At 41.9% G+C, this 19,225-nt stretch overlaps 1 protein-coding gene across 4 annotated transcripts in view; it reads left to right on the top strand.

Annotated features, from left to right (window-relative positions):
• LAMA5 (laminin subunit alpha 5) overlaps positions 1–19,225 on the top strand; it is a 201,274-nt gene that overhangs the window by 153,732 nt on the left and 28,317 nt on the right. For all 4 annotated transcript variants that reach the window (XM_077460289.1, XM_077460288.1, XM_077460287.1 and 1 more), the window contains exons 39-61: positions 457–561; positions 649–732; positions 1,180–1,410; positions 2,012–2,122; positions 2,209–2,336; positions 2,427–2,507; positions 3,365–3,579; positions 3,944–4,044; positions 5,055–5,235; positions 6,136–6,279; positions 6,744–6,895; positions 6,982–7,092; positions 7,432–7,543; positions 8,069–8,242; positions 9,206–9,402; positions 9,605–9,721; positions 9,819–9,973; positions 10,949–11,090; positions 12,021–12,123; positions 13,556–13,669; positions 14,992–15,171; positions 17,058–17,200; positions 17,417–17,602. In XM_077460289.1, coding sequence (XP_077316415.1) covers positions 457–561; positions 649–732; positions 1,180–1,410; positions 2,012–2,122; positions 2,209–2,336; positions 2,427–2,507; positions 3,365–3,579; positions 3,944–4,044; positions 5,055–5,235; positions 6,136–6,279; positions 6,744–6,895; positions 6,982–7,092; positions 7,432–7,543; positions 8,069–8,242; positions 9,206–9,402; positions 9,605–9,721; positions 9,819–9,973; positions 10,949–11,090; positions 12,021–12,123; positions 13,556–13,669; positions 14,992–15,171; positions 17,058–17,200; positions 17,417–17,602 — 3,267 coding nt within the window. The remainder of the gene's footprint in view (positions 1–456; positions 562–648; positions 733–1,179; positions 1,411–2,011; positions 2,123–2,208; positions 2,337–2,426; positions 2,508–3,364; positions 3,580–3,943; positions 4,045–5,054; positions 5,236–6,135; positions 6,280–6,743; positions 6,896–6,981; positions 7,093–7,431; positions 7,544–8,068; positions 8,243–9,205; positions 9,403–9,604; positions 9,722–9,818; positions 9,974–10,948; positions 11,091–12,020; positions 12,124–13,555; positions 13,670–14,991; positions 15,172–17,057; positions 17,201–17,416; positions 17,603–19,225) is intronic.

The following is a 19,225-nucleotide window of genomic DNA, read 5'->3' as shown; positions in this document are numbered from 1 at the left end:
CTCAATGAATTCTCAGGGTGCTCATGAGATATTTAAGTCCTAGTTTTGCCCTTCTCGTGCTCCATCTGTTAAAATAATTTTTGCAAATATAGGTGCTGCCGAAAATTGATGGCATGAATGAGGCGTGATTGTGAAGAGTGATATATTTTTCTTTGGAAAGATAAATCATATAAAAGTCCAGTAAAGAGACACTGTCACATTTCTCTTTGGCCCGGATGTGTTCGCTAAGTGTAAACGCATTTAAAAAAAAAAAAAAAAAATTCCCCCCTAAAAATTAACATTTTGTGTTGGAACCCATTAATAGCCATCTTGGGCCGCATGTTGGACACCCCTGGTTTAAAGGATTTTTCCCCTCTAATATTTGTGTTTAGGCCCATACTTCCCTTTTCCTTTGACCATACCTACACTATTCCCTTAGACAAGAAGACCTCTGGTAATAATGTTTTGTGACCTCAGGTCCCTTCTTATGGCGGATTCTTGAAGTATGAGCTTAATTCTGAAGCTCTCAGAGGAGATTACCCCTACAATCCTGTGGAGCGAAGGCCAGACATCATACTGAAGGTACAGATGACTCCCAAATTCCCAGAGATGATATTGAATACAAAACAGCTGAATAGAACTGAATATTTTTTTTTTCTCCTTCTGCAGGGAAACCAGATGAGTATTGCATTCCTGGAGACAAAATACCCATTACCAGGAGAAAATCATGAAGGACAGATCCAACTCATTGAGGTGAGAATAGGACATTTGTATTGGGTAACAAGCTAATTTATTCTAGACAGATCATGCAGCTTAAAACAGGGAGAACCTAAACTAGTCTGGGTCTATTAGGAGTCCCTAATGGATTGTATGCCACCCAAAGAAATGTTTAATTGTCATTTACATTATACTTGCGTAAAGTACCTGAATCTGTCTTTATATCGGCCTCCTGTAACAGCAAAAATTGGAGTAGGAGGGGGTCACTGTGAAACAATCAGGGTTGAATGGCTTTATAGGAACCTGCTAACGAGAGAGGAGAGCACAGGGCTGACTTATACATCGTGCTGACACTCCTGGCGATTGCAGCCCTGTAAATTGATATGTCAGGAGGCGCCTGCATGTCAGCTCTCACTGGGCACTTTAGTAGAACATGCCACGCTTCACTTTGTCAAATGATGTCAAAATATTTCTCTTCTGCAGAGTAACTTCATCCATATTGGGACGAACAATCCTGTATCCCGCGAGGACATCATGATGGTTCTGGCAAACCTGGAGCAGCTTCAAATTCGAGCTTTAAACTCTCAGTCTTCTGCCATGGTGTCTCTGCGCCGAGTGATTCTGGAAATCGGACAAAATGCTGGTACTGGAGTGAGGGCCAGCAATGTGGAGCTGTGTATGTGCCCAGCCAACTACCGCGGAGACTCCTGCCAGGTACACAACTCACCCAGCCATATGTGCTGCCTCATTTGTATTGGAAAACAACTGTGGACATTGCTACTACTAATCTAATAGTGTAAGCTTTAACAAGTGTATCAGCATGCATAAAGTGGCAGAAATCTGTGCTGCCAACATACTCTTGACACAATGGGAGATTTGTGGACAAGATGATCATTTGTACATCCCACAGACTGCCATTTTTCATGCTGTCATTGCCTGTAATAGAGCACCTTCCAGTGTTTTATGCCTTGTACTGCATGCTGTAGGGCAGGCAGTTTAGGCAGAGCAGTAAATGGCATATTTCCTTAAGAATTTAGATTACTTAATACATTACTAATCAAAATATTATCTCTCATACATCAGCCATAAATCAGCTTGGCTGGTTTCGTGAGTGACTTTAGATTTAGAAACAGTCATTACTGAAGAATGCAAAGGGTGGTGTGTCCAATTACAAGCTAGCTGATATATTTGTAAAAACCTGGTGCAACTTATAGCAGGTGTATTATTATCCAATAGCAAGTTACCCATGATAACCAAATAACCAAAATACCAAGTCAAGCTAGAACTGGTCATCATATATTGTTGTCCCCGGCAGGAATGCGCTCCTGGATTCTATAGAGACAAGGGTCTCTTCCTGGGTAAATGTGTTCCATGCAGCTGCAGTGGGCATTCTGATCAGTGCTTACCAGGAACGGGTGCTTGTGTGGTAAGTATAACACCATATATCTAGGAGTGTGAAGGCCTTTGCAGGCCCTACCACAGACATTTATTACTTAGCATTCTCCTCCCTAGAAATGTCAACACAACACTGAAGGAGACCAGTGTGAGCGATGCAAAGATGGATTTGTGGCCAATGGGACCATTGGGGGGTCATTACAATGCGTGTCATGCCCCTGCCCTCTCTCTGTGCCCTCCAACAAGTAAGCATCTACTAATGTTACATTTTAAGTAGCCTGTGACTTTTTATCTTTTACACAGTCGTAACCTCACATGGGTCAATTCTCTTGTAGTTTTGCCATTGGGTGTGTGCAGAGAGGCTCAGCAACTCAGTGCCTCTGCAAACCAGGCTATGCTGGAGCCAGGTGTGAACGGTAAGTGGAAACTTATAGTATCAGAAACATATTAAGACCTAGTTAATATTCAGTGTAGCAGCATATGAAAAGCTTTGAATGTTCAAAGTGTAACAATCCCATACCAAAAGTAAATTTAGTTTACTGCAGTCAAATATTAATACTGATTAGTTGCTTTGGGTTTTGTGCTCTTTGGTGGGCTGAACTGGCCATCTTTGATTACAGCAAATTTAGTGGTCTTGTCCCCAGAAGGTTGTTTTTGGACAATGGAGCAGTTTTTCATTTATAGGACTGATACGTTAAACCCAGAGGTATCTTTCTATCAAACCTACAGCAATGTCATTGCTGTCTACAGCTTCCATGTCTGGATACATTTAAAATGTTCTCAACAAACCTTATTAGATTGTGTATTGTTATGGAAGAGTGACAGCTGTCATACCAACTGTTCCTCTGCTGGATAATTGGAGCTCCCAATGCACCAGTCATGTCTTTATGTGTGATATATTTTAGGATAAAACAGCACTGCCAAATTATTCTTGAATACTGTATGTATAAGAATGCAAGTAAAGGATGTATATAGTACAATAAAACGAGAGAAAATCTTCCTAGTGAGACCCGTAAGAAGACATAAAACAGGGCCTGTAACTGTTTGTTCTGATGCAGCATGGCCTATTTAAAAAGGGGTATTCGCAGCAAAGCAGTGATGAGAGAGGACACCCAATGTGCCATTGTTTTGAGCAAAATACTTCCACTTGCTTTGTTCACCCCAGGAACATTGCCTAGTTCTAGAGGGCTACTCCAGTGCAGGATTTATGACATGTTTGCTTAATATTGCATATTTTTCTTTTACGTGATTATCTGTGTTTTTCACCCAATAGCTGTTCCCCCGGTTTTTACGGGAACCCCTTGGTAATTGGAAGCACATGTTTGCCTTGTAATTGTAACGGAAACACAGACTCCAATATGCTCTTTAGTGAGTGTGACCCTTTGGTCGGAACTTGCATCGGCTGCATGTTCAACACAGCTGGACATCACTGCGAAGTGTGCGCACCTGGGTTTTATGGGGACGCCATCGTCGCCAAGAACTGTACCAGTAAGTTTACAGAACCGCAGTTCTCACTTTTTGCTATTGCAGAGCCATTGTGTTCAGATTTGACCTAAGCCAGGGATGACACTTCTGCCTGGGAACTTGTCGTTTGCAATTTCCTCTTTACTGTTTTACATATCTGAACGTTGGTGGTTCAGAAATCACAGTTTAACCAGTGGGAAGACTGCAAAATAAATTTTTTAATTTATTATTATGCAAAATCTTATATTCATGATATACATAATTATATATTCTCTAGTATTGCTTGTAGGAGGAAAATTCCAGTTCCCCCCAGTGTTTGAAAAAAATGGCCTCTTCTACTAATAACCATTTCTCAGAACATCTTTATTTATTTTTTTATGTTTTTTAGGATGTAGCTGCTCTACCTGTGGAACAGAAATGTGTGACCCAAGAACTGGACGATGTCACTGCAAACATGGAGTCACCGGATCTCTCTGTGATCGCTGCGAGGTACATACTACATGCCCAGCAGTATTTATCCAATCTTTGGGCTGCTTTATGTTCTTAAAGAGGAACTGCAGTCTGCTCACACAATTTGTAATAAAAACGTCTGCAATTCTGAAGCTTCCCTCCAACCACTTTGCAAATTATTTTATATATACTGTGTTTCTGTACTTGGCAAATATGCTGCAGAAATCTCCCTCTACTAAGTTTGGCTGCAGCCATTTTAACTGTGGGCAGCTGAAGCTGCTGCCTGTTCACTTCTTGGATTTACACAGACACACATAGGCACCTCCTGCATAGCAAGTAATAGGGGTGCAAGCTTGAAAATGACTTGCTAAGCTATTGCTAGGCTTGCCAGGCTTCACAAGTTTGTAGCACAATTGCAGCAAGTCCGCATTGCATGACTCCAGATCAACTTTCCTTGCAAAACATTCTACAAGTCTGCTGCAAGGTCTGGTTCAGTTATATTGTGCAATAGTCATCCCATGACAAGGGTCACTGTGGCTGTATTTTCATGCTGTAAACTTGCAGAGCTCTTGCTGCAGACTCAGCACTGAAACTTTGCTCTTGCTAGAGTCAAATTTGCTGCAAATTGGAAACGTGTCAACTAGAACTTGTGCTTCAAGTGCTCTGCAAGTGTACAACTTGGCAGTAAAAATGTTCAGCAGGTTAACAGACTTGCAGTTCAACACTGGAACAAATTTGAGACAAGTTATCCTTGCTATCTGGGCTTAAGCCCTGCAGCTCTCATTGGCCCTCTTATGACTCACACCCCCTTCCCTTCCTGGCAAACTCCCACAAGAGTGACAGAGAGCTGTGCGTGATGTCATAAGCCTAGGCTAATGGCCAGACAAGAAACAGGAAGTGGGCTGTATAAGGTATTTAGTGGTAGAAAAAAAAATGTTTACTATCCAAAGTTAAAACAACAAGGGCAGAAGATTTAATAGATGGAAAGTTGAAAAAAATGACGTGAGGTCCGCTTTAAGCAGTAGTAACACTTTTCTCCCTTCTTCCAGGAGGGTTATTTTGGGTATAGCAGTTGCTCTGGATGCCAGCGTTGCAGCTGTGGTTCCGGCTCTACCAGTTCAAGTTGTGATCCTCGCACTGGCCAGTGTCTCTGCCTTCCTGGTGTCACCGGTCCTCGCTGTGAGCAGTGTGCTCCAGGATACTGGGGTTTTAGGCCGAGTGGTTGCACAAGTAAGTACAAATGTGGGGTCTTATGAACCAGCTGTTCTATGTTCCTTATGAAATTCTCATTGTCAAAGAGGAATCCTGATCTCGTACAGTCTGTATTTCATGAAGCGCCTCCTAGATTTATAATTTACTAGTAAAAGTTATTCATGCCTCTTGTTCGTCAGTTTAAAGGATGACTCCACTCAAACAGTTAATGGTTAAAAATGCACACCTGTATTCCACCTATCCCAGCTGTGCTCAATGGCATGTAAATCTAAGTATTGTGACAAAGTTCTTCAGATTGTTCTGCAGACTCTGCTCCTGTCTGGTCTTTGGGACAATCTTGATGTAAGTCTTCCCCCTTTCACCCATCCTCTATCTGGAGTCCCTCCTTCTACAAGTCTGATTGCAACTTTTATCAGGTGTGCACTCAAGATAAATATAGCTAAATACACTAGCTCAATTGCAAAATAATTTTTCTACATTTTTAAATGAGCACATGAGCCAACTAAAGAGCACTTTCATATTTTTGCCCAGCATTCTTCTTTAGTCAACTGCCCCCTGAAAACATTTTAACTGCATTTCATTATTCAATCTAACCCTCCTTCCATATGGTTCCCTGAGCATTTGGCTTATTTTGCTGTTGGCTCTTCTTGGTGCTGCTTGCGGAAGCAGCTCAGCAGCTGTCATGTTTAATATGCTGCATTACAGACTCCCTTTATACTTCATCGGAGGTTTCCTTCTATTATGTCATTAAATTATAGTGAATATTAGTATTGATTTCTGAGAGCAATAGCTATTCTAATGCTTAGTGCTAAATCTGAATATAGCTGGAGGCCTGAAAACACCTAAACCATCTGCTCTAATTATAGGTATTACTTTTCCAGCAGACAGCAACATGAAATGTATTTTATTCTATTACAGAGTGTCACTGTAAAGGGGGCTCATGTGACCCGCGGACTGGGGAGTGTCAGTGCAGTGACGGGTTAACGGGAAAGCAGTGCGACAAGTGCAGCCGCCAGTACGAGATTCCTGTCAGCCATGGGCCAGAGGTCCTGAAATGTGAACGTAAGTATTATTTAGATTCCCTAGTATTTGTATTTATTTAAGATCAGAACAGCGTTTAACTTTAAAATACAATCAGTCACCAATGAACACAAAGGCCCAATATGTTTATTTCCTATGTCTACAAAGTGCCAATATATTCTGCAGTGGCTTACAGCACGCATGGACATTCACATCACTCTCTGCACTGAAGGGGCTTACAATCTAATGCCTGCACCACAGTAACACATACACAGACATCAGATCAGTTATTCCAAGAGTGTATTTTAGGATTGTGGGAGGAAAGCCACACGAAAGGGAAAACATGCCAGTCCCTATCTAAATAGATGTCTGCTGGGAAATGAGTACAAGGTAGATTTAATAACCACTTAGTTCAAGGTAAAAGAACATCAAAGTAGCCCAGCTCCTGCCCTGCAGTCAGCACATTATTGTCAAGTGAATAATTTGTGTCTGATGACTTTATGCAGCATGTGACAGCTGTGTGGTGACCCTTCTGGAGGATTTGCAGAGGATGGCAGATTTTCTTCCCAGTGTCCGGGACCAGTTGACCAACCTGAGCCTCAGTTCTATTGCCTGGACCCGCTTGGGTGGCCTCAATGCCACCATTACCAACCTCACAGTAAGTAAGATATAAGTGCTGACTTTGGTTATGTAGCTGAGTGACAATATTTTAGACATGATATATATTATATATATCACCTTCAGGATCTTTGGCTCCATTATCAGAGCTCCATCAATGGCATTAAGGATAAATCTGATGATCTTGAAGATGACAGTTTTAGCCTCGCCCAAGACCTCGACACGCTGGAAGAAAAGGTGAGAGCTGCCCTTTCCACTTTTTCCATAAGGGGAGACAGGGGTGTCTGCACATCTGCCAAATCAAGAATTGGAAAAGACAACTTGGCTCATATTAAAGAACTGTTGTGCATTTGCATTCGAGAGCACCTAAAAATGTAGGGTATTTGAGTTAAACCACGTGTGGGAACTTATTTCCTGTACAGTAAAGACAGAGTAACAATCGCAATCAGGTCAGCCTCTCTGAGCCTGAAATGATGATAAAGTCCAAGCAATAGGTGACAACGGATACTAATACTGTATAACTTATATGTGAGAATTAAAAAAAACAAAAAAAACATTCAGGGTATTCTTTTTCAGGTGAATTCAACCAAACACAAAGCTGCAAACGTGCAACAGGCAACCAAAGCCACCAGTCAGAAGGCCAAAGACTTTACAAACCGGGTCCAATCTCTCAACAAACTCACAAAGGGTAAAATATTCCGGGGGGGCTTCAAAAAAGTGTGTTACTCCCCTGGACGCCGTCCCCTGGTTGAGGTTGGGGCTCTGTGCCGGCCAGTGGAGTTCTTCCAAGCTAAACTCGTCAGATCAGTTCTTTATGGATCTGGTTTTGTTCACAGTCATGCAGGAATAGAAAAGGTCTTTCCCCCAACTTGTTTTCACAAGGTCCAAAAAACACACATTTGTCCAAAATATCTTTGTAGTGTGTGCTGTAGCATTAACAGTACTCTTCACTGGAATCGCCAGATTTTGGAAGCATGGCCATATAGTTTTGGCCATATAGTGTTACCATAGGCAATCGTTTGTGGATTGTTAAATTACATCCTTTTGAATAAGGCAAATGACATGCCTTCTTTTACATTACAATCCATTCCAAGAAAAAAATAGTTAATGCCAACTCCACAGCTATGTTTCAGATATGTTTCAGATTGCGGCCTCCATGGTCCAGGAATACTGTCAAACGTGTCTTCACTGTTACTTTCTGACTGCCTAACAGATCTGATCCATCAGCTGAGCAAGATTGGCACCTCAAATACCACCAATGTGACATCCACCGAGGAGTTCAGGCAGATCATCACTGATGTGGAGCGAATGCTGAAGGAGATGAGAGACAAAGATTTCAACCATGCTAAGGGCTTGGCTGGAAAGGAGGTTGAAGAAACTAAAAAATGTAAGTAATACGGATCCTCCATCATTGCTGGATCCATAATCTATTAGGCTCACAAAACTATAATTACAGTTTAGATGGTGGAAGTCAGAAAGCTATAAAGGTCAGAGGAAGTAAAACTTCGGTTTTTAACTCTGGAGACAACCATTTGAAGGGATTTAAACTCATCTAAGCTTTACAATTTTTATTATTATTATTATTCAGGATTTATATAGCGCCAGCAATTTACGCAGCGCTTTACAATATAAAAAAAGAGACAATACAGTTACAATACAATAAAATACGAGAGGATTAAGAGGGCCCTGCTCAGAAGAGTTTACAATCTAATAGGGTGGGGCAGGTGGTACAAAAGGTTATAACTGTCGGGAATAAGATGATGGAAGTAGTAGGAGATTAGTTTGAGACGTGATAGGCTTCCCTGAATAGATGAGTTTTCAGGGATCACCTGAAGGTAGCAAGAGTAGGGGATAGCCGGACCAGTGGAGGTAGCGTGTTCCAGAGGATTGGAGAGGCTCTGGAGAAATCCTGGAGACGAGCGTGGGAGGAGGAGACGAGAGAGCTTGAGAGTAGGAGGTCTTGAGAAGAACGGAGGGGACGATTTGGGCGATATTTGGAGACAAGATTGGTGATGTAGCTCGGGGCAGAGTTGTGAATGGCTTTGTATGTTGTGGTTAGTATTTTGAATTTAATTCGCTGGGTGATTGGGAGCCAGTGTAGGGATTGGAGGAGAGGGTTGGCAGACACTGAGCGGTTGGTAAGGTGGATAAGTCTGGCAGCAGCATTCATGATAGACTGAAGAGGAGAGGCAGGCCAATGAGAAGGGAGTTGCAATAATAACTAGTTGCAAGAATAACTAGTCTATAACTTAGACTATTCTTTGAACCACACTGAGAAATATAGCCCTCAGATAGATTTCTGCTAGATGTAAGACTAATTGATCCTAAATTTTTAACCTTTATGCTTTAGTGCTAGACCGGGTGAAAGCAGAGCTACTTAACAGTGTTAAAACCAACCAAGACATTCTAAATAACATCAAGACACGGCTGGACACTTACAGCTCAGAGGTGATGGATCTTCGGGGTGCCATGAATGAGGCAGTGAATAAGACTATAGAGACAGAAGGCCTCAACAACCTAAACCGCAACAGCCTGGAGGAAAACAAGGTACAGCTACCAAGAGCAAACATATTATGAATCTTTCAATTTGTAAACGTTTGTCTGATATATGGGTGTTTCTCCGTGCCACTTTGAGAAAGGGGCCCCTTGTAGCTCTGAAATGTTGTTGTTTTACATGTTTGTTTGAATTAATTGTGTTATGGAGTGTTGGCTATATTGATGAATCTCACTTAAGCATTTATTCTTACAGCTGAAGCTTAAAGACTTAAAGAATCAGCACAAGGAACTGGTGGCAGCTGTTAAGATGGCGGAAGATGCTCTTGTACAGGTCTCGCAAATCCTGCAGATGATGGAGAACCTGAAGGAAGTAAGTTGTGGTCTGTATATAGCAATGAAGACTGGAAAGAGTCGCATCCAGCCTAGTGTCACCTAATTTACAAGCTACCTATTCTTTTCTTCTTTAGGAATATGAGAAGTTGGCTGCAGGGGTTGATGGAGCTCGAAGCTCAATCATGGACAAGGCAAAGACATTCTCCCCCGCGAGCAGCAAGTTAGCCATTGTGGAGCAGGCCGAGGAGCATGCCAAAATGCTGGGACAGGTGGCCAAAAACCTCAACAAGTAGGAGACCTAATGACTTCATGTAGCTTGTGTCTGAGGGATGAGTGGCCACTAGTAATGTCCTGAGATCTGCTGTATTTTGCCTGATCGTGAAAGATAATACCAATCTTTTTAGAATATAATATGTGCAATTTAGGTAAAATTCTTATTTGTGTAGACATTGAAAAGTCCTGAAACTACTGTTGAGCAGGCATGGATATCTTAGATGCGATGTTAGTGGACTCAAGTTAAACCCTACAGTGTTATCCTTTGCTCTTCCCCTGGCAGCTACATAATATATTCTTTAGGAAGTTTACGGGAGGGATGGAGAAGCTGGGCCAGCACGGACAGTAATTAGACACTCTCAATAGAAGAGAAATCTATGATGTGCAAGGAGGGGGAGCTGTGCTAGGAAACAGACTTGTCCTGAAGTAGTCCTGAAGTAATTTGATAGCAAGCTCAAAGGCACTTTGCAAGTCAGTATTTGTTCTTATATAAAATGCTTTCAGCTGCACTTTTTTTAAGTTGGCGACAAGGTCTCTTTAAAGCTGACCTCAGTCCAACTATGTATATTACACTTGAAATTGCTAAACACTTTTTAAAATGTTTCTAGAATAATAAGCTGAGACCCATCTCTATGTAACATTCCTATCCTCTGGCTCACATTAGAAATCAGGCTGTGAGTGGGCGTGTCTGTACGGAGCTAGTCAGGCTTTACTATATTGTGGAGTTTTGTCATCCTGACATGTTTTAGATGCCGGGAGAGGATATGCTGGCACGTTTAAGGACAGAGGGGTGATTGAGGAGGCTGGAGGTGATACAGAAAGCTGTAGTTTCAGGCTTTGAATAAGGATGTTACCCTGTTGGCTGTACAGTGCAACACGCACTGCATAATAAGATTACTGCTATCATTTAACATTGAGCAAGAGCAATGACAAATATCTCAATATATTTATATGTATATTGGACTTTTTCTTCTATTTTTCTTTTTTCTAGTGCCATTAAAGACTCCAATCAAGACGTATTCATCCAGAAGGCCATAAATGCTTCCAATGCTTACTCCAGCATCATCGAAGCCATGAAGCAAGCCGAGAAGGCGGCAAAGGATGCCAGCCGCGCAGCAGGAGAAGCACTCAAGGTGAAGGGCATGGCCTATTGTGATGCAACTGCTGTTATGTACTCTTAAGCTGGTCCTACATGGATTGAATTTCATCTGATTCGTGCGGGATCAGACAAAATTTGCTCTGTGGGTGGCCCTGTTGGCACAACCTTATTCAACAAGAGTTTTTTTTTTTTTCTTTCACAAGGGGCCAGTTCAACTTTTGGCAAAAAACCTGGGCAGAAAATTCTGGTCTGAACAGCCCCTGCTGTTCAATCAAATGCGGCCACTGTGTGGGTTTTATGATACCCGAAGGTATCGGCTGTCAGAATACAATACCCGGCACCTCAGATTCTTCCAGCCATGCTTTTTAGGGTGGATGGTGGAAACAAGTATGGCTGGCCTTAGGGTCTGTGATATCTTGTGTCTAATCCAGGGGTCTTTAAACTAGAATCATAGGGGTTGATTTACTAAAGGGAAATAGACCTTGCACTCTGCAAGAGCAGTTGCCCCAGAGCTTAATAAATGAGCAGAAACTCTGCTCATTTCCATCATCCAATCACGTGCAAGCAAAAATTCAATTTTTTTCATTTACCTTGCACGTGATTGGGTATTTTTTGCAAAGTGAAGCCTTACCTCATTTAATAAGCTCTGGAGCAACTGCACTTGCAAAGTGCACAGTCTAGTTGCCTTTAGTAAATCCAACCCACAGCATCACATACTATAATGATCTGTTTGCAGGGCTGTGACAGGCTTGGAGTATTGTTGTTGTTATTATTTTTATACAGAATTTACATAGTTCCAAACAGTTTGCAGAGTGCATTATAACATAAAAACAATCACAGCCTATCCACTCCAAGAATCTGCTCGGAGACAGGTGAAAGATCATTTTTGATTGGTTGCTGTAGGTTAGTAAACTTTGAACTTTGCTTGATGCCTGATGTAATAACCCTATATGTCTCTGTACAGGATGTGGTGTCCCAACAGCTGGCAAAAAAAGGAAAAGAACTAAAGGACAACAGCTCAAAACTGGAGGAAAGAGCTAGAACTGCTCAGAGCGAATTAAACGGAGGTGAGATTACACAAAGGGTCATTTACTAGTTGTGTTGTGGCCGACTTTGATAATTTGGTAGGGTGATGGCTTAAATAAAGCAAAAGGAAGGGTTTCACCATATCAGGTCAAAACAGTGTAGTTGCCCCATCCCTGGTGTGTGATTAAGAAAAAGAGCCCTTAAATGGGACTTTTAAGGCAACATGCACTTATGTAATGCAAAGTTTATTGGATATACATAAGTCTACAATCAAATGAGATGATCAATATTTAGAAAGTTTGTACAAAATATACATACATATGAAAAAACAACAAAAACAAAACACAACAATTTACATGAAAAATATGACAAAGAGATGATGATACTCTCTGGTAAATAGTAATTCCCAGTTCCCGACGCGTTTCTGGTTACACGCCTGCTGAGGGCACACAGGCGGGTTGTTTCAGAATGGTGAGTGGGGGCTCATCATTCTGAATGAACACAGCATCCTGAATAAACACAGTGAGCGATCAGTACCATTTTCTGATTGTGGAGGTGCAGATATTGCCTCTGTGCCCCCAATTCACTTGAATGGGCCTTGTTCGATGGGCTGTATAATTTCTTCCATAGCTGCAGAGCAATTTAATATTTTCGGAGGAGGGGGGGCCCTGTCAGGTAGGCTGTAGGGGCCCCGTGATTTCTGTCAGCAGCCCTGAGTGTGTTATAGCTTATATGACATTTTAGAGATTGGAATTATCTCTACTTTAACCGTTGTTGATAATAAGATATCAGCCACTCAGAGAGGGCATTGTTTTCAGTCTGTTGACTGACTCATAGACTAATGTCGGGCAACATTTGGCCTGTGTGTACTGCACACATAGCTGCTGGCTTCTGTCAAAGGGACATGACCGAGAAAGACATTGTGCAGCACTGCTAATCAAGAGGCAAAGCTTGCATATGTAAGAAGCAAATATGGCTGCCGCCTCCCATGTACATCTTGTTCTAACAAATATCTATAGAAACAAGGCTTTTAAACGGTTTCATATATTAATAAGATCATCTGCACCTAGCTTATCTCTTTTACATTCTTATATATATATATATATATATATATATATATATATATATATATATATATATATATATATATACATGTTGAAACGTCTAAACATTCCCTTAAAGCAGTAATGACTAGAGCTTCAGACATAATAAAAGACACTGCGAGACAACAATGATCATTCAATTTTCCCTGATTACAGTAACTGAAATCTGATTGGTTGCTCATTATGTTGTCTTATTTGATAAGTCTCAAAGGCCTCTGGAAGACATGGCTCTGTCATCCAGTAAATTCTTTGTGATAGAAAAAATGTGACATGGACACTAATACATTTGGTAGAGAGAGTCTTACACTGGCTGTTATTCAGGGAGTCGATGCAGGTCCTGTATTACGGGCTGACCTCTCTTTCTCTTCAGATGTCCAGAAGAAGCTGCAGGAAGCCACAAAGAAGCTGGAAGACAGCAAAGCAAAGAAGGCAAAATTGGAATCTGACCTGAGATCGGCCATAGAGAAGATCAGCATGACACAAGGTAAATATGAATTGTTACCATCGCAACCAAAGCCATGAGGGCTCCTCCGGCTAAGAGTGACCGGGCCATGATTGTGATCATCCGCCGTTACCTGCGCCCCCTGCTGGAACTTTTTACATCTATTCTGAGTATTCCCTACAGATAGATAACACACAAGAAAACAGAAAAGAGAGGGCGCACCGGCCTTGTGCATTATCCTTTAACATGTTTATTTAAAAGAATACGTAATAAAACTGCTCACAAAAGTAGATGAAAAACACGCTTAAAATAGTCTTTGACTTGTGACATTCTGTCCACTGATAGCAGTCTCCAGATCCTACGAAGAGGACGTACAAACCACTGCTGCCTGACGCGTTTTGAAGGTTACACCTTCTTCTTCAGAGCCTCAATAAGATAACTCTTTATGTTACATCTGTCTCCATTGGCTCCCGCTGCTGTCAATCAAAGTCAGTTAGCCAATCAGGGGAAAAGAGAGGGCGGGGCCAGGTCAAACTTTACAATCACTTTAAATCACTTTAAATACTGCTCGAAATTCAGCAAGCAGTGTCATCAGTCCTTCCCCAGTTCCCTGCTGCATCCCTTTCCTTCTCCTCACCACCTGAAGGTATAGGGGAGGCATTCTTTAGTCCAACAGGGGAGAACAGGGTAGGACTGACAACACTGCTTAGAATTTCAATGCAGCAGCTTTGAGTTGTCAGCTCATTACAGGAACTTATTTCTGACAGATCAACAGGTATTTTTCTGCACTTGCAGCGGGCCACACAGTGAAGAGATTTGCATGTATTTCAGAGATGTATTTTGCCCAGACAAATGCCCTAATTCTAACATTTATCCCCCCTCCACCCCAAGTCTCAATTCTGAAAATTAACCCCCAAGCCTTAGCACTACTATGGCTGTTCCTGTTCATGAGAAGTTGATCTATCGATCAAATTTTAGTGAATGGGCTTGTTGAAGATTTTTGCTTCGATCAGCTCATACAGTGTATTCTGACAGCGAGGGGGGGAGGGGTTCCTCCATTAATCTGCTCCAAGAAATAAGATGATTGACCTATATAATAGAAAAGATCTGGCTTCTTATAATACCCAATCAGCATCTTCCTGAAGCATGTTCTGTAATAAGTTAGAGAGAGAAATGGGGTCTCTGATAAGTGGCTGTAGATAACACGGACAGTTCTCCTCAAGGCACTAAATCTTGAGGTAGAGAATACATAATATGAGGTTTCGGCAACCTTTGGTTCTGCTCCCAAGCACATGGTGGCGGGAAGAGACTTCCATATTTTTACACTGGTGTGATTTGCTCTCCTCTTTTTTGGTTTGTTACAGATAATGTGTCAGATAATATAAATAAGGCTAAAGCAAAAGCTGCCGAGGCAAACAATACCGCCACCAAGGTGGAAGCCACCCTAACCGACATCAAGAAGAACCTGGAAACGTGGAAGAACAAGTATGGGAAAATGCGCAATGAGGACGTGAATAAGGCAGTTGAAGAGGCAAAAACCTCAGGTTAGTTACAAAATGTTCTTATTTTTGGACTAAGGTATAACTTCACCATTTTTATGGTGCTTGCGTGGCTTTAGCCTTGACCTACCTTACCATAACTCAATGGAATCAATCCATCTGTGAGCTTAAAAATCAGTCAGGAATGGGCATTTATAAGAATCAGAATTGTCACTCATAAGGTGGTATACAAGTGCAGCCACAGTTCTCAGGGTTGGGCATGTGTGCTGTTGTTCATTTGTATTCTCTCCCTGTCAGCACAGAAACTTCAACCACTGTGGGTTGAAATTAACATGAAATTGACAAAGACATTTGTTTTTTTTTTCATGCAATTCTGACCGCATCTTTGCTATATGATGATTTTATTAGTCCGTTACCAGTACTAAATTCAGACACCCTAACACTTCTGCCCTGAGAGGGTGAGAATATAATAAAAGATCAGACTGTATTATAACAGATCAAGAGTGGGAATTCAGATTATCAAAGACTGCCAGTGGTTTGTGTATCAACCAGCAGTTTTGGATACACAGTTGGTGCCTGGAATTTAAAGTATAACTAAAGGCAAAACTATATTTTTCCGTTTTGGATATAGGGGAGAGGGTTAAGCACGCATGCCAGCTTTTATTGCTGCCTGTGGGTCCCTTTAACCTCTCAGGGCCTCCTGGCTCTTTAAGAGGTTTAGGATCCTGGGAGACAGTATTTATGATAATGTCATCACCGTGATTGGCTGTCACGGCAGTCACATGATCTAAAACATTCTGTTAGCCGTCGTTAACTGTGCTGGGAGCAAGCAGGTTGCGTTCTCCCAGCACAGTTTTTTTTGCACCAATTCATGCAAATATGCAGGTGCTCTGCGCCAAGGCCCACATGTAAAGAAAGGCCACATGTTTGCATGTGGCTAGCACCAAGGGCTTAATTAGAGTCACCCTCTCTACGTGGTTGATTTACTAAAGGTAAAGTGCAATTGTTCCAGAGCTTAGTAAATGAGTAAAAGCCTTACTGACTTCCATTCTCCAATAACGTGCAAGTAAAAATGCTGTTTTTTTTCTTTGCATGTGATTGGGTATCCTTTGCAAGGTGAAGGTTTACCTCATTTACCAAGCTCTGGAGCAACTGCATTTTTCAAAGTGCAAAATCTAGTAAATCAACCTGTTTGTTTTATTTTCCATTTTTATTAAAAGTGAAAGTAAGAGAAAATCCCAGATTTTGTGTTGTCCCCAGAAAAGTAATAGAGGGAAAATCTTCCAATGGGACACTAGTTCTGGTGACCTGGGGGCTCCCCAAGGAATGCCCTAAATTTGCAGGGATTTCCTCTCACTTCCTGTTTCAGCTATGGGACAGGAAGTGAAGGGAAATCTCAGCAATGTGACATACATTCAGGTGCTTTGGTGTGCTTTCAGAAACCACACAAAACTAACAGATAATAACAGAAGTCTATGGCTTAGTGCAAATAGTTTCAAATCAGTTTGAAAGCAGCCTAGTAACCACTGCTGAAGAGATATGCCTATATATACACTGTAATATTATAATATAAACTGACCTTTAATAATAATCTTCCATTCAGGAATCGCCCTTGCTACACATATTACAGGCTGTTGCTGTCCCAGGTGCAGTGCAATTGGTATCACTCTGCTTGTGACAGGAAGTATCAGCTTATGTGGCTTTGCTCCCTTCCTCTTGCACCAATTCCATTCAGAACACTGATGCTCTGGGATGGCGGGTTGGGAACCTGAGATCTGGGCTTGCCAATCCACCATCCCAGAGCAGGAGGTTGCGGGCCACATCAGAGGGCCCCATGGGCCAGCGGTTGGGCACCCCTGTGTTAAAGTGTCACACAGCTACAGCGGCATTGAGTAACACAGGTTCCCTCTTTGTTTCTTCCTTATGTTTAGTGTCCAACTTGGAGAACACCATCCCGCTACTTCTGGATAAACTCAACAAGCTAGAAGGCCGCCAAGGACAAAATGGCAGTATTTCGGACAGTATCCAGCGAATCCGCCAGCTGATCTCTCAGGCAAGAGATGCTGCCAGCAAGGTGAGTGTCATGAGCATCAGAAAGAAAACGATTTTTTTAAAGGCTGCCATAGCGCCCAGCATCCCTTGACTGAAAAATTAAAGGAGCCGGGTGGAAAATGGCAGTGTCTAACTTTTTTACTATTCTTACTTTTCACAGCTACAGCTACACTTTGATATGAGCGATAACTAATCCCAGCTAATCCTTTGCTCTCTCTGTGACCTTAATCTTCTGTAGGTTAAAGTTCCTGTGAAGTTTAATGGCAGCTCCGGGATCCAGCTCCGCACTCCCAGCAACCTCCATGACTTGTCTGCCTACACGTCTCTGAAGTTACACATACAGAACCCAACACCGCAGAGCAAGAAGAAGCGCCAGGCCGAAGGTGAACAGACGCGTTTTGTGATGTTCCTTGGGCATGAAGATGTAAGTATGACGCAGTTAGAGCTTTAATGAGAAATGTTCTGTAATACTTTTTTTTAATCTAAGTTAGCCATGTTACGTAAACACATCATCACTTCAAAACACCAAGTGCCCTTCCTATGAACATATAATTGGATTATGGTGACCAGTGCCTGCAGCTGTCAGTTATATGTGAAGTTTAGTTTCCCTCTGTAGTCTCTCCCGCTGTACTGTCATATGTCTGTGTCAGGGTATTGGAAATCTGCACTCCAGGCATATATAAAAGAGAGCAGTTAGTGAAGCTCTGTATTCATGACTATAGCAATAAATGTTTTTTTTTTTAATTTGAGGCAATTTACGTACCTGTATTTGACTTGGTATCAGCCTCTTGCAGTCTTTTTTACAGCAGAACTCAGACTGGAGGAAGGCGAGCTGCACCCTTGTGTACCCTTAGCCAATCAGCTGTGCTGCAGTAAATAGAGCATGCTAATAGGAGGAGAGGGCAGAGTGACAGAGGCATGAGCTCATTCAATCTGCTGCTTCTCCTTTCACTGTCCGGTGGGGGAGAAGGATAAGACCTGTAAATGTTGCTGAACTGCAGCAGAGAAAACCAGGTCTCCTGCCCTGCCAGGCAGGGCTGTGCTGGGCTGTGCTGTGGAGCAGAGCCATGTAATTCTCAGGACTGAATAGACAGAAATAGAAATCATTTTGCAGGTAAAACCACTCATCTGCGTATTTGAACGTTTGGGGATTCCACTTTATCTCCCATAATGCAGTGGGAGTTTTACCTACTCTCCATTATCTCTTCTTTTTCCCTTACAGTACATCTGGAAAGTATTCACAACGATTTACCTTTTCCACATTTTGTTATGTTACAGCCTTATTCCAAAATGAATTAAGTTCATTATTTTCCTCAAAATTCTACAAACAATACCCCATAATGACAACGTGAAAGAAGTTTGTTTGAAATCATTGCAAATGTAATAAAAATAAAAAAACAAAAAAAATCCCATGTACATAAGAATTCACAGCCTTTGCCATGGCACTCAAAACTGAGCTCAGGTGCATCCTGTTTCCACTGATTAACCTTAAGGCCCGGTTCACACTAGTATGACATACCCTCTGACTTTGCAAGCATGACGTGTACAAATCAATGGTTCCCTATGAAAGCCGTCTTAACTGGTCCGACACAAGTCAGTCCGACTTTAAAAAAGGTTCCTGCACTACTTTGGTCCGTTTTCAGCCCATTGTGTCAGTGAGATCATCGTCCTAACCATCCGACTTGTGACATCCGATATGATGATTACAGCAGCAGGAAAGGGAATTTATTTCACACTGGGATTGTTTTGGTTGGTCAAAGGACAATTCAGACTATCTCAACGTCAGAGCAAAATCTTATCCTGTTCATTCAAGTCAGATGGAAGTAGGACCGATGTCGCAGGGCAAAGTAGGATGACATTTGTCGTGTTGTACCAGGCCTGAGATGTTTCTACAACTTGATTGAAGTCCACCTGTGGTAAATTCAGTTGGTTGGTTGGTTGGACATGGTTTGGAAAGACACACACCTCTCTAAATAAGGTCCCACAGTTAACAGTGCATGTCAGAGCACAAACCAAGCCATGAAGTCCAAGGAATTATCTGTAGACC

This window comes from Lithobates pipiens, unplaced genomic scaffold, assembly GCF_037356315.1.
Source record: "Lithobates pipiens isolate NorthernLeopardFrog02 unplaced genomic scaffold, aLitPip1_a1.2 Scaffold_28, whole genome shotgun sequence".
In the NCBI taxonomy this organism is placed as follows: domain Eukaryota; kingdom Metazoa; phylum Chordata; class Amphibia; order Anura; family Ranidae; genus Lithobates; species Lithobates pipiens.
Note: the sequence above shows the minus strand (reverse complement) of the source record. Positions and strands in the feature narration are given on the sequence as shown.